The sequence below is a fragment of the Triticum urartu genome, chromosome 2A (genome assembly GCF_056163025.1).
Source record: "Triticum urartu cultivar PI428250 chromosome 2A, HENAU_Tu73, whole genome shotgun sequence".
Lineage (NCBI taxonomy): Eukaryota > Viridiplantae > Streptophyta > Magnoliopsida > Poales > Poaceae > Triticum > Triticum urartu.
In genome coordinates, this window is record NC_141874.1 from 631,281,749 (window position 1) to 631,297,378 (window position 15,630).

The 15,630-nt window shown below is 46.4% G+C and overlaps 1 protein-coding gene across 2 annotated transcripts; it reads left to right on the top strand.

The window, feature by feature from the left end:
- The first annotated feature begins 1,798 nt into the window (after positions 1-1,798).
- On the top strand, positions 1,799-9,955 carry LOC125539157 (xyloglucan galactosyltransferase XLT2). Of its 2 annotated transcripts, none has more exons than XM_048702527.2 (4): positions 1,799-2,426; positions 3,221-3,301; positions 4,054-9,097; positions 9,331-9,955. In XM_048702527.2, the coding sequence occupies exons 3-4, from the start codon at positions 7,639-7,641 to the stop codon at positions 9,537-9,539; spliced, it is 1,668 nt and encodes a 555-aa protein (XP_048558484.1). In that variant the 5' UTR covers positions 1,799-2,426; positions 3,221-3,301; positions 4,054-7,638; the 3' UTR covers positions 9,540-9,955. The 2 variants fall into 2 exon arrangements, with proteins under 2 accessions (XP_048558484.1, XP_048558485.1); XM_048702528.2 differs by having other exon boundaries at positions 1,799-2,236.
- Positions 9,956-15,630: the final 5,675 nt, after the last annotated feature.

The following is a 15,630-nucleotide window of genomic DNA, read 5'->3' on the forward strand; positions in this document are numbered from 1 at the left end:
GTACTCGGGCTGGGAGGACGGCATCCTCCCGATGAGTGGGGACCGAAGATATGTTACGAGCCTGGAGGCTGAGTTGAGACTAATAAGAGGAACTCGCCTGTCAAGCCAAAGACTCCAAGTCAAAGACATTAGTCCGAGGAAGATTCCTATCCCTGGCTTCGAAGACAAGTTCAGGGGCTACTGACGGTGTCCTGGACTAAGGGGTTACAACCTAGTTGGCCCACGGTCCATGGGCCGAGCTTATGGCCCGCCGATCTCGCAAGGAAGGACTCCAGAAGCCTCGAACTCAAACATGATCAAGACGGACACTGCCGAAGACTTGGCGTGAACTTCAAGGACTACTTCAGTTGTCGTCGTGTACATCCCTAGTTGGTAACCGACCATGTGTAACCCTAGATATCCCCGATGCCTATATAAACTGTGGGTTTAGTCCATGGAGACACAAGCACAGTCACTAGCCTTAGGGTTTAGGACATAACATACGATCTTGAGGTAGATCAACCTATACTCGATACTCCATCATCGATATAATCAAGCAGGGCGTACGATTTTACCTCTTCGAGAGGGCCCGAACCTGGCTAAAATATCATGCCCATTTGTCTCCTGTTCACCATCATCCCTAGATCCACAGCTCGGGACCCCCTACCTGAGATCCATTAGTTTTAATACTGACACTCGGCATCCATGGCGGCGGCTCCTTCGATAAGGAAGTTAACGAGCCGAACTATCGAACGCTCATTAAGCTCACGAGCTATGAGCTTTTGCTCTAGCCCTAGAGGAGATCATCATCTCCTCCGGCGACGAGGAGGACCAGGCGTCGCTGTAGGAGCAGCAGTCGCGCCTCCTCGCGGAGGCCGCTCTGACGGACGAGGAATTCATCCACCAGATGGAGCTCATGATAGATGGGCCTGCTCCCGTTTGCGGTGGTCAAGGAGGAGCTGCCGCGCTATCCCATGAAGCGAGAGCAGGTGTCCCCTCTCCGGGGGGTGAAGGAGGAGCTCCCCCCTCCCGTGCGCAATCTCGGTGGCGTCCAGATCAGACGCAGTGTCAAGAAGGAGCCATCGTCCCGCCACGAAACAACGTCGTTCAGATCGGGCGCCCGTGGAGGAGGAGACGGAGCACAACCACTATGCCCGTATTGATGGGCTTGCGTTGCAGCAACCGCAGCGGGCAATTCGTCAAGGGCGATCCGCGGCCTTGATCACCAAGGCGCTAGGTCGCATCCTCCACTACCTCGGAGGCAGCGGTGGCGGCGGCCCCTAGGGCTCAAGGCTCGACGTGTCCGAGGAGGAACCGGCAGCGAGGCAACATGTGTGATACGAGTGGCACAACGCCGTCCGCTGCTCCGCGTTCGCCAAGTCACACGCCACACCGGAATGTAATTTTAGTAGTTAGAAATGAACCACCATTTGTTTACTAGATAGGACTCAAACAATGTTTATTTGGTACTGCACATGTAGTGTAATGTGTGGTAAAATCACCATTAGTGAGGACATGACTACAACATAGACCATGCATAATCAAACGTCATGTTTTGCACATGAACAACCATAACCCAGACTAATTGTCAACCAAACATCACGTATGAAACTGCTCAGTGATGCCCTGCAGACTACAAAACTATGTCCAAAACATGGTTTTTTTTGCTTGTATTCACTCAACGGGACACAACTCGGCCACATTTGCAAATCGACAAAGCTAAATTCCTGCCGACTAGAAATCTGCGACAGGTCCGAACACCTCGCGCACCGTCGGATCCGCATCCTGCGGCCACCTTCTCCACCGCATCTATCCCTTTCCCCACCATATCTCTCCCTTCTCCCCACCAGTCTCCCCTTCCCCCATGCTAGATCCACTTCCTTCCCGCGACGAATCCACCTTCTCCAGCTCCCCAAGATCTTCCATCCACACCATGAAGGAAATGGAGGAGGTTGACCTCACCATGGTCGGGTGGTGGTGATGATGGAGCAGCCATCAGAAGCTGTAGTGCCTCCCGTTCTTCAACGGCATGAGCGAACCCATGGGACATCGATAGGGGCGATGTTTTTCTGCACGGTCAGGTGGTGCATGTAGTCATCGGGATTTACCATTCCCACAGCCCTCAACACCCACGGCGGAGGCACCTTCTCCTCGAACCTCCGGCGCGCCCTTCAACGAAGCCCGACTCGTACATCCACAACGCCTCTATCGTCGCCCGCTTCCTCCCCGACCTGCTGCTCCCAGGCGAGCCTCTCAGGTGCGTGTGTGGTGTTCGTCTCAATTCTTCAGCGTGGGGGAGGTGTTGCGGTGAAGCACGAGTATCAACAGGGAGCCGTGTGTGCGTGTGCGGCTCTCCATTGTCAGGCGCGGGGATGATGGGCAGAAATGACATCGAATAGCTGCTCTCTATGACCCCTTCCTCGACCTCTCATTGATGTTGGTCACTAGTGAGTCTCAATCCATCTTTTTTTGCAAGAACATATGTGCACTGAACATGCTTGTTGAAATGACCAGTGTTCATGACTACCCAATTATCACTTTCTTTGTTGCTTCACGTTGTGTGGTTGTGACTGTTGAAGCCTCAGTCTGTTACATCAGAAAATAGAGGATGTTTCATACATGCCTTTGAGCTAATCAGCGACATACACAAACAGAAAATTTTAATCAGTTATAGTGATGTCCACCATATGTTGCAATAGCTTGCTTGTCATCCACTGTGTCTTCCTATTTTCCTTAGTTTGTTGAGGAAGAAGAGAAACCCGGTCCTTTGAAGAAAGTGATTTATTTTGTGGGATTAGTGTGTATGATGTATCCAGTGCTTGGTATTTGATAGTGTAGCGACACACAAAAATAGTTACCATCTTGTTTTAGGTTTATAGTTTCCACCATGGCACCGGTGTGTTTATCAACATGGTTTAGCAGTGACCACGGTCAACGGGGCATCTTGTGTGCTATGATATATTTTTTAGCAGTGTTGAAGATCATGTGTGTTTGCGAAAATAATGTTTCTTAGGTGTAGATTTTTTTGTGTGGCTCAGTGCATGCCCAATGCACTAGGTTCTGAAAGACATGAAGATGAAGCAAGCTTGCTTCACAATCTGATTTGTTTAACTATTTCTTTGTAGTTGTACAAACATTTTTTTGGTAACTCTCATATAATATGATGAGTCACTCTATTTCTCTTTCATTGGCACATACATCAATTTCGACTAGATCACAATCATGTACCGTGCATTTCCAGATCCCAATGGCCAAACAAAGGAAATTGATGGCTGTTGCAAACATGGATGAATCAGAAAAGAAGCGCAAGGGACCAGCGGTGGTGAGTGTATAACTCATGTTATGTTAGCCTGTTTAACTCATTTATTTACGACATGGTAGCTCAAACTGTTTTTCTTGATAAGTTATATTGCTTCGGCCTGATAACTTATGGTGTGTCAGCATGTTTAACTCGACTGCTTCAACACTCATATTTTACTTCAACTTGATAGCTTATACAACTTGAGCCAGATAACCTATGCTATGTCAGCCTGATAACTTTTAGTGTGTCAGTATGGGGATATTCGCTTTGTTGACCTGTTTAACTCATTCTGTGTTTAATATGGTGACTTAAACGTTGTTTCTACCTCATAATCCATACTGATTTAGCCTGATAAGTTATAACATGTCAGCATGTTTGATTCGAACCACTTTCAACCTGATAACTTATGCAACTTGATCCTGATAATATTTTTTAGCATGTCAGCATGATAACATTCACTTTCTTAGCATGTTTAACTCATTCTATTTTTAGTATGGTAACTTAAATTGCTTCTACTTGATAATCCATACAGCCTGGTAAATTATACTGTTTCAACAGGTTCAACTCGAACCGCTTTCAACACTTTTATTTTACTTCAACCCGATAACTTATGTTACTTGGGCCTAATAACTTATAGTATGTAAGTGATAACTTATAGTGTGTCTGCACGACAACTCACATTTTGTTAGCCTTTTTTTCAACATGGTAATTTAATTGTTTCTACCTGATAATTCATGCTACAATTGCGTGTGTGGGTGGTGCTCCATTTTTAGGCGTAGTAGTGGTGGGCGGAGGAGAAGCTGTTCTCTGAAGGAGGGCATCAGCAGCATGCTCAACACCCACGTCTCCATCCTTGACCTCTCTCTCAGGTTTTTGTCACCAGTGAGACTTGATCCTTTCTGCAAGGGCATTTTATGCACCACAAATGCTTCCTGAAATGATGAAGTGAGCATGACTACTTGGCAATCACTTCTCCTTTGCTGATTTTTTCACCTCACATGGATGTGGCTGTGCCAAAAGCTCAAATCGTTTCAACAAAAAAATAGGGGGGTTGTTCCTTTGACAACCGCCTTGACTTACTCGACAAACTGTATAAATTGGAAATTGACGACACGACGCAATAACTTGGTTGTGATCATTGTTTTGTTTAGTTTGTTTAGGAAGAAGAGGCATCCCACTGTTTGGTAGTGTTTTTTTGCAAGATGGACCATGTACAAGTGTCCATGATCCATTAAAAGTGTAGGATTTACGACCTCCACTGATTATGATTAACAAACACCATTTATATTTATATTCCCTGTTGTCGTATGATACTTTTGTTTTGTGTTATTGGAAATTAGGGGTATGGAGTGAGGTTGGGGAAAATGATTATATGAGGTTTCTTTCTGGACCAGCTGTGTTGTTCTTTGTTGCCTGATTTTGTGGTAATGTTTTAGCCTGTTAACTTATACTATGTTTAGCCTGGTGGCTTCCAGTGTGCCAGCGTGATAGCACTCAACATGTATTGAACTTCGCATCACTTTGCTTAGCGAAATCTGTATGATTTTGTTTGTAATGTGTTAGCCTGTTTGGCTCTTTTTTCAACATGGCATCTAAACTGTTTATCTTGACAATTCATATTTTTAACTCGAATTTGTTTCAACTCAGCTTGAGCCCGATAACTTATTCGATGTTAGTCTGGTAGCTTTCTACTGTGTCAGCATAATAACACTCACTTTGATAGCATGTTTTAACTCATTTTATTTTTCAGCATGGTAATTCAATTGTTTCTACCTGATAATTTATAGGTTTTTGGCCTGATAATTATACCATGTGTAGTAGTTTAACTTGATCTGCTTCGAACACTTTAACTTTACGTTCAACCTAATAACTTATGCAACTTGATGCTGATAAATTATAATATGTCAGCATGATAGGTCGTGATGTGTCAGAATGGTTAACCCGGACTGCTTTTTTCAGCAATCATATTTTTTTACTTCATCTTGATGACTTATGCAGCTTGAGCATGATAACTTATAATATACTCCGTATCACCCTGATAAGTTCAAGTATGTGGGCATGATAACAACCAATTTTGTTAGCTTGGTTAATTCATTTTTTTCAGAATGGTACCCTAAACAATTTCTACCTGATAATTCATACTTTTAGCCTGATAATTCATACGTTTTTGGCCTGATATATTATACTGTGTGTAGCAATTTAACTTGTTCCGCTTTCAACACTTAATTTTTTTTACTTTCAATCTGATAACTTATGTAACTTGAGGCTGATAGTTATAATATGTCAGCCTGATAAGTTGCGATGTGTACGAATGATTAACTTGAACTACTTTTCAACACTCATGTTTTTACTTCCACTTGATTACTCCTAGGGTGTCATGATAACAATCACTTTTATTTCCCTATTTAACTCGTTTTGTTTTTTAGTGTGGCAACTCCAATTTTGTTTCCACCTGATAATTCATATTGATTTAGCTTGATAAATTACATTGTGTCAGCATGTATAACTCTAACCGCTTTCAACACTTATAATTTTACCTCAACCAAATAACTTATGTAACTTGAGCCTGATAAATACAAAATGTCAGCGTGATAACTTGTGATGTGTTACAATGTTTAACTCGGACCGCTTTCAACACTCATGTTTTACTTCATCTTGATGACATAGGCAACTAGAGCCTGATAACTTCAAGTATTTCAGCATGATAACAACCATTTTTTTGTTAGCTTGGTTAATTGAATCCATGTTTTTCGGCATGGTATACTACCTGATAATTCATATTGTTTTAGCCTGATAAATTATACCGTGTGTACAGTTTAATTTGATCTTCTTTCAACACTTTATTTTTACATTCAACATGAGAGAGCTTTATGCAACTTGATAACTTATATAGTGCCAGAATGTTTAACTCACACTCTCTTAGCTTGTTCAACTCATTCTTTTTTCCAGCATGGTAAGTTAAATTGGTTCTACCTCATAATTCATACTGCTTTGGCCTCATAACTCACACTGCTTCGGCCTGATAACTTATAGTATGTCAGCATGCTTAACTCTACCCTTGTGATTTTGTGGTGACATGCATATGTGATCATATCTCTAGGTTTAGGAAGAATGTTACATAGTTAACAGATTGATTATGCTAAATTATCGCCATGGCATGACGCAGGTTACCCAGCTTGCTAGGTAGTAGCAAAAACACTACAGTAGTGATGTTGTTACGTGGGTGGTTGCGGTAATATCTAGTATTCGAATTGATAATTGTCCATGATAGTTCAAACAACCGATGTAATGTTGCCAGTAAAAAAACATATGAACAATATGGGTAACTCTTTACAGAATCAAGTGATAACATTCGACCTATAGAAGTCATTGAAACGTTGCCGAAAACTTCCAGTTTAATTTGATGCCTGATAAGTCCGGTGTGAATAGATTGATAACTTATGTAGCTTATGCATATGCATGGTAACTTTTGACAAAAAAAATCATTGAAACATACCAACATGGGATCTAGTTTCGAAGATCTCGTCGTGACAATTTTTTTACGTGAAAACAATTTTTCAATCGGATCAACGGTCTGAGCTACAAAACATTTTGAAATCAGAATTTGAGAGGAATCTTGGCTGACGTCAGCAATATTGTCCTGTTTATAACTAGTACTGGTGAGAGCAACCGTATGCATGCAAACCTGCGCTGGAAATGGCATCGCATGCTGGCAGGGGGCAATCGTTCGGTAATGAAACAAAAGACCAGGTTTACGATCGTGTGGATCGTGTGAATCTGATCCTTAGCGTACAGTCGACTGTTTGTTAGTCACGTCCTTTGCAAATACCCCAAAACGATGCAACCTACTGAGCGTCATGGAGTCGATGGCGTGATACGCCCTGCACGTGTGAGCATCGACGCTGCACATCTTCCACTGGTCCTGGATCTCACGGATACGTCCGGGTGCAGCGTGATGTGCATGTCCGGACGATTGATGTAGCCGATGGCGTGGTAGTCCCGGATCGTACGCGATGAAGAGAAGTACTAGTAGTCCTTTCTTCTAAAGAAAGAATCAAAATATATATGTACAAGCAAGGCTTTGTGGTACGAAATGCTCCTACTATAATGGATCGCCAAAAGCCTCTTGCCGGCTTCCTCATTCTGTCTCTTCCTTCTTCGTACCATTTGCATAGCCTGGTCAGATACGTTGCTTTGGATCCACTGCTACGCAGCACCTATTCCTGCCTCCACCGCTCCACCAATCCTACCCCTTTTTTGCGTCTTCCTCAGGTTAGAGCCGATACCTTGGATCTCCTAGTTACAGTCCAGCTCTCGCATGCACCAGTGCCCCCTCCCACTTCCTTGGCGTGCTCCCAATGCCGGAGTCACCAACGTCCCCCTCGCCGCCGGGATCGCCGGCCAATACAGCCACGCCGTCCGCGGCGTCGGCGCTGCTGCGAATCGCCGTGCTGGCCGTCGCTTTCCTAGCGGTCCAGCTCATGCTCTTCAAGAACCTCCACAGATTCCCGACCACGCGGTTCCTCCCGCCCCCGGTACGCTGCAACCGCACCTGGGCTAACGGCGAGGTTGAGCCCGGCGCGTGCGAGGCCGGGATCATCTACGTCTACGACCTCCCGCTGGAGTTCAACCATGACCTGGTCACGCACTGCGAGCGCCTCTGTCCGTGGTACTCGTTCTGCCCGTATCTGACCAACGGCGGCTTGGGCCGGCCGGCCGCCACGGTGCCGGGCTTCTCCGCCATCGTGCCCAACGCGTCGATGCCCAGCTGGTACAACACCGACCAGTTCCCTCTGGAGGTCACCATCCACCGCCGCCTCCTCTCCCACCGGTGCCGCACCATCGACCCGTCGCTCGCGGACGCGTTCTACGTGCCGTTCTACGCCGGCCTCGACGTCGGCAGCCACCTGTGGGGCCTCAACGCCACCGTCGCCGACCGTGACCGCGCCGGCACACGGCTCCTCGAGTGGCTCACGAACCAGACGTCCTTCAAGAAATCCGGCGGGTGGGATCACTTCATCACGCTGGGGCGCATCACGTGGGACTTCCGTCGGTACTACGACGACGGGTGGGGCACCAACTTCGTGATCAGGCCCGGGATGGCCAACGTCACCCGCCTCGTCATCGAGGCCGACCGGCTTGATCCCCTGGACGTCGGCGTCCCGTACCCGACTGGCTTCCACCCGCGCGCCGCCGCCGACGTGCGCGCGTGGCAGCGGCACGTGCTGTCTCTCAACCGCACCAACCTCTTCGGGTTCGCCGGCGCGCAGCGGTCCGGGTTCAAGGACGACTTCAGGGATGTGCTGTTGGAGGAGTGCGAGGACGCCGGGAGAGCGCACTGCCGCTCCGTGGACTGCAGCGGCACCAAGTGCAACGACAATGCCACGACGGTGATGAAGCTGTTCCTCGATTCCAGGTTCTGCCTGCAGCCGCGCGGGGACAGCTACACGCGGCGGTCCCTGTTCGACTGCATGGTGGCCGGGGCCGTGCCGGTGCTGTTCTGGCGGCGGACGGCGTACGACCAGTACCGGTGGTTCCTGCCGGTTGGCGAGCGGGGGAAGGAGAGGGAGTGGTCGGTGTTCATGGACCGGCAGGCGCTGCGTGTGGGCAACGTAAGCGTGCTGGACGTTCTGCGGGGGTTCAGCGAGCAGCGGGTCCGGCGGATGCGGGAGCGCGTCGTGGAGATGATCCCCAGGCTGGTGTACGGTTCGTCGTCCGACGGGCTCGGCGACGGCATGGAAGACGCGCTAGACGTGGCGCTGGGTGGCGTGCTCAAGCGGTTCCGCCGCCGCCGGCGGAGCATTGCGCGTGAAGAAGGTGCGTGGCCTCGATCGGTTCTCTTCTCACCGCCTTCTACGTTCTTGTTTTCTTCCGCTTCTTCATTTACATATGCGGCTATGACTGTGAGCCGATTTCTAATGTTACTATGTTCTTAAATTGTTTTTACTAAGTACAATTTCTGTTTCTTTTATGTCCAAGCTATATCCATGCCCCATCTAAAACACATCGCCATTGATCGACTGACCACCACCTTTGCAAATCTTCTACAGACGGCCCACCAGCTCCTCTGGTCGCTCGACGCGTCAACGGCACGTCGACGGCGCCTCCTGCTTCCAGCGGCAACAATAGGCCGGTGATCCGGCGGGGGCGGCGCCGATACGTCTCACGGGACAGATCGAGGAGGGCGTTTTGGCCACACATAAGAACCGTCATCCCCCCAGCACCGGCATCAGGACGCCAAAGCTTGCAAACATCATGACCGAGCCAACAATACTTGTTTTCGATCACCAGGTGAACAAGACTTGAAGCATGCATTTAAAAATGCTTGGAGGCATCGCCGAAATTTCGGATCGTGGAGCAGTCTTGGGGTCAAACCTGCGAGAGGTGATTTGCGGAGTGGCTGTTCATACTAGTACTATACAACGTGGTAAGCACATCGATCGGAAGTACTGCTGCTAGCCCATGGTTAGCTCTCGCAGATTAGTTTACTGTGACAGTGCTACGGCCGATGCATCGGTGTTTATTGCAGTTGACCATGAGATGGATTCGTTGCAGGTTCTAGACGGTGGGGGGCAGGACCTGACTGACAGTAATGTAATTTTATACTTAGCACACATCTTGAGGAAAAGTATACTCTGTTAATTTCCTTTTTGAATTCGAAATATACTCAGTTAAGATAATAGTGTTACTCCTTCCGTTTTTATGTACTTCCCATATTAGTTTTGTTTCGAGTCAAACTATCTAAACATTGATCAAGTTTATAAAAAAATATTTAACATCCACAATACCAAGTCAATGCCATTGTAATCATCATTCAATATGTTTTCATACCATATATATATTTTGTTGTGAATGTTTAGGTCAAAGCTAATATGCGAAGTAATAAAAATGGAGGGAGTACTATCTCCAACTCCTTTGGGAAAAAGTTACCATCTCTACAAGTTGACTGCACTTGTTTATCGGAGCATTTGGCTTTCTAGGGCATCTCTGATTTACGACTTCTTTTCAATGCGGCGTTCATAAAACACGGAAATAGAAAAATGCAAGAAGAAAATAGGAATGTATGCATGAAACAAAGAACTCATAAACGTAAGTTTGTGAACATTAGTGTTTGGTTCACATGATTTTTTTCAAAATGAATATAAAAGATTTGCATCGTCGGTTAATTAAGAAGAAGAGAATTATCCAGTTAATTTAGGGAAAAACGAACAAACATCGATAATCAGACAATGACCAAACTGCTCACAAAGTATGAATCTCCACAACCGCACATGCAGCCCAACAAACACTACCAACACAGAACAACCACAATCTCCAACATGTGTACAACGCAACGGGACCCTTGACGACAATCTCTCAACAAAAGACAAAGTGCAACACCTAAAACACATTAACAACCCAAACCATGAGGACAAGTCAAGAGACCGACGGCCATACATTGACAATGCATAAACCCGTCGGTACCCTCGGTATGGTAGCGAACATGGCCAGAAGTACCAGATCGGAGGGCACATGAAGAGTTTACCTAACTTTGGGCCTCCAGGAAGGAGTAATACCCTACGTCCTACTTTGTGTTTGTATTCATGGTGGGATACCTCGTGCGAGGGTTACAATTAGGGATGAAGTATGAGTCTACCAAGAGTATGGTTCTACGAATGTAGATGGTAATGGGAGCCCCTTAGCCCCCACCTTATATAGGTGATGGGGGCTAGGGTTTTAAATGCGGTAGATCCAATCTGGCCGCTGTCATATTGACTTGGGGACCAAGATGGCCTCTAGTTGCATATTTGATCCTCTGGGCTACTTCATGTTGCTAGATCCCTGGTGGGCCTCCTAACCCCCGTGGCAAGCCTGCTGTCGGTCTCCCCTCTGAGAAGCCACCCCTCGTGTATTACACCAAAAGTAGCCCCAAGCGTATCTGGATTTGGAGTTGGTTGGTCTTCGATAACCCACGCAGGCTCCTCGTCTTCTTGCTGGTCATCAGCACTGTTCCCTGGGAGCTCCGCCTAGAAGGATCCCACAGGCCTACTGACACATCTCCATCGTATCTATAATTTTTGATTGTTCCATGCCAATATTCTACAACTTTCATATACTTTTGACAACTTTTTATACTATTTTTGGGACTAACATATTGATCCAGTGCCCAGTGCCAGTTCCTGTTTGTTGCATGTTTTTTGTTTCGCAGAAAATCCATATCAAACGGAGTTCAAACGGGATAAAAACTAACGGGGATTTTTTTTGGAATATATGTGATTTTTGGGAAGAAGAATCAACGCGAGACGATGCCCGAAGGGGCCATGAGGCAGGGGCGCGCCCTGGGCCCTCGTGGGCATCCCGTAAGGCGGTTGGTGCCCTTCTTTTTCCGCAAGAAAGCCAATATCCGGATAGAAATCGTGTTAAAATTTCAGCCCAATCGGAGTTACGGATCTCCGGGAATATAAGAAACGGTGAAAGGCCAGAATCTGAAACGCAGAAACAGATAGAGACAGAGAGACAGATCCAATCTCGGAGGGGCTCTCGTCCCTCCGCCGCCATGGAGGCCATGGACCAGAGGGGAAACCCTTCTCCCATCTAGGGACAAGGTCAAGGAAGAAGAAGAAGAAGAAGAAGAAGAAGAAGAAGAAGAAGAAGAAGAAGAAGAAGAAGAAGAAGAAGAAGAAGAAGAAGAAGGGGGCCCTCTCCCCCTCTCTCCTGGTGGCGCCGGAACGCCGCCGGGGCCATCATCGTGTGACAGCGATCTACACCAACACCTCCCTCATCTTCACCAACATCTTCATCACCTTCCCCCATCTATCTACAGCGGTCCACTCTCCCACAGCCCGCTGTACCCTTTACTTGAACATGGTGCTTTATGCTTCATATTATTATCCAATGATGTGTTAACATCCTATGATATCTGAGTAGATTTTCGTTGTCCTATCGGTAATTGGTTGATTGCTATGATTGGTTTAATTTTTTGTGGTTACATTGTTGTCCTTTGGTGCCCATCATATGAGCGCACGCGTGGATCACACCATAGGGTTAGTTGTATGTTGATAGGACTATGTATTGGAGGGCAAGAGTGACAGAAGCTTCAACATAGCATAGAAATTGATGCATACGGGATTGAAGGGGGACCAATATATCTTAATGCTATGGTTGGGTTTTACCTCAATGAACGTTAGTAGTTGCGGATGCTTGCTAATAGTTCCAATCATAAGTGCATAGAATTCCAAGTCAGGGATGACATGCTAGCAGTGGCCTCTCCCACATAAAACTTGCTATCGGTCTAGTAAAGTAGTCAATTGCTTAGGGACAATTTTGCAACTCCTACCACCACTTTTCCACACTCGCTATACTAACTTTATTGCTTCTTTACCTAAAACAGCCCCTAGTTTTTATTTACGTGCTCTTTATATTCTTGCAAAACTATCCCGTTACACCTACAAAGTACTTCTAGTTTCATACTTGTTCTAGGTAAAGCGAACGTTAAGCGTGCGTAGAGTTGTATCGGTGGTCGATAGAACTTGAGGGAATATTTGTTCTACCTTTAGCTCTTTGTTGGGTTCGACACTCTTACTTATCGAAAGAGGCTACAATTGATCCCCTATACTTGTGGGTTATCACCTACCCGCCATGAGGTCTCATGGGATGTCATTTTCGTTGCTGGAGGCCGAACAGAGAGAGGCTCCAGGGGTTCAGAGCCCTTTGCTGAGATCTGCGCTGATTCAAGTCCTTGGGTTTGATTCCATCTACTGGGCTCGCCTAAGACGGTGCAGCCCTGACGTGTCGTACCATAAGGGGTTCCTTAGAAATTGCTGCTTCGCAGATTGGTGTCTGACGGTAGGCCTAAGGTGAATGAGATGCGACGACCCAGCCCCTTCATGTCTTGTTATATCGGGCTGGAGGACCGTTGGGGCACCCGTTGATTTCAAAGTGGACTGGGGATGGTGCCTGATCCCCACACTCAAATCCCATGAAATGGGAAACCACAAAGAACCTGGGGCACTCATGCATCTCTGACGTATCTATAATTTTTGATTGTTTCATGCTATTATATTCTCAATCTTGTGCTTTATATGCAATTTTATATCATTTTTGGGAACTAACCCATTAACCTAGTGCCAAGTGCACGTTGTTGTTTTCTGCTTGTTTTTGGTTTTACAGACAATCCCTACCAAATGGAGTCCAAACACAACGAAACCTTTTGACGATTTTTGCTGGACCAGGAGGGACCCTAGAAGCTTCAGGGGAAGACTAGAAGACCTACGAGTAGATGGCAAGACAATAGGGCACGCCCTGGGGGAGGCGCACCCTGATGTCTTGTGGAACCCTCATGGCTCCGTCTGACCTAGTTCTAGCGATATAATTTCCCAAATATTCCAAAACCCCAGAGCGAGACCTAAAACAATTATTCCACTGCCGCTAGTCTCTGATCTTCCGCGATCCCATCTGGAGGCCTTCGTCGGTACTCTGCCGGAGGGGGAGTCGATCACGGAGGGCTTCTACATCAACCTTGTCGCACCTCCAATGATGTGTGAGTAGTTCCCACATGACCTATGGGTCCATATTGACTGGCTAGGTGGGTCTCTCTATCTCTCTTTGATCTTCAATAGAATGTTCTCCTCGGTGTTCTATTCGATGTAATCTTCTTTTGTGGTGCGCTTGCTGGGATCCGATGAATTGTGGGTTTATGATCAGATTATTCATTAAAAGTAATTGAGTGTTTTCTGAACTTTATTATGTGTGATTGTTATAGTTTTGTATTTCTCTCTAATATATTTGTTTGGTTTGGCCAACTAGATTGATTTATCTTCAGTGGGAGAGGTGCTTTGTAGTAGGTTCAATCTTGCGGTGTCCTCACTCTGTGACAGGAGGGGTAGCAAGGCATGTATTTGTATTGTTGCTACTATAAGGGTAAAACGACAAGGTTTAATCATATTGCTTGATTTTATTTTATCTATATTATTTCATCATACTTCATGCATTACTCTGTTTATCATGAACTTAATACCTAGAGAGGCAAGCATAGAATCGCTCCCGAAGTGTTGTAATAGTAGTAGGCGTCAGTAAGTTAAAGGGTCTACTCGTGGGTTGTGTTTCAGCCATCAGCCCATGACCCTCCCCCACACGTGGAATTGCATGTCGGGTGACCGTGTTTCTGCCGACGTGTGAGGCTGGCTCATATCGGCGGCTACGCAGGCGTTGGATTCAACCTAGTCAGGCATGTGCCGCCTACGGAGTTCAATCTGCCTTGGCCTAGCCGAAGGATCCGCTGCTGGCGGCTACTACAGGGTTCCTGCTGGAATTCCGTGGTGGCACCGGCCAACCTTCAATTTGCGGGTTGCGGTGGACACCAAGGTGAAGGATCCTCTACCCAGAATCGGTGGTTACTATTGGTAGCTAGTACAAACGTGGTTGTGGGATGCGGTCGGAAGGATCCTGTGTGAGTTCTGGCGGCTCTCACTTCGGCAAGATGCAGCGGTGGCTTAATATAGAGGTATGGGTGTGCAACGGTGGTGTTGGGTTTTCCGGCCTAGCACATGTAGCTGCTGGGGTCGTGGAAAATTGATGGTGAAAACGCACTTGAATTCAATTTGGTGGTGCTTCTTGAGTACCCAGTCTGGAGCTATGTGGAGAAAACCAACGTTTGAATCAAGATGGTTTTTACCTGGCAATGGCGATGTTTTTGCGTCATTACCTTGTTAAAGGCATTGCTCGAATATGCTTGGACTTGTTCTTCAGGGTGAAAACTTAGAACTTGGCCTTTGTAGTTGGATACGATGATGGCGGCACTTGAGTGTCCTTCCCTTCATGAAGACGTTGTTGTTGAAGAACCTTTCTCATCGTCCTTGTGCTATCAAACGATCGTTGGTGCAGATATGGTTACAACTATAGTTTGTCGATCGTTGTCTTGATCCCTTCAACAAGGTATGGTTACAACTGTAGTTTGTCGATTGCAGTTTCCATGGTCATAATATTGATCTCTTCATTCATAGGGAACCATATTGGTGATTGCTACCTCTTGAGCATCCGTTGGTTTTCTCTTGAAGAGGAAAGGGTGATGCAGCAAAGCAGCGTAAGTATTTCCCTCGGTTTTTGAGAACCAATGTATCAATCCAGTAGGAGACCACGTGCGAGTCACCTCGTACCTACACAAACAAATAAGAACCTCACAACCAACGCGATAAAGGGGTTGTCAATCCCTTCACGGCCACTTGCAAGAGTGAGATCTGATAGAGATAATAATAATACGATAAATATTTTTGGTATTTTTATGATATAAATTGAGAGTAAAGATTGCAAAATAAAATAGATTGGAAACTTGTATGATGGAAAATAGACCCGGGGGCCATAGGTTTCACTAG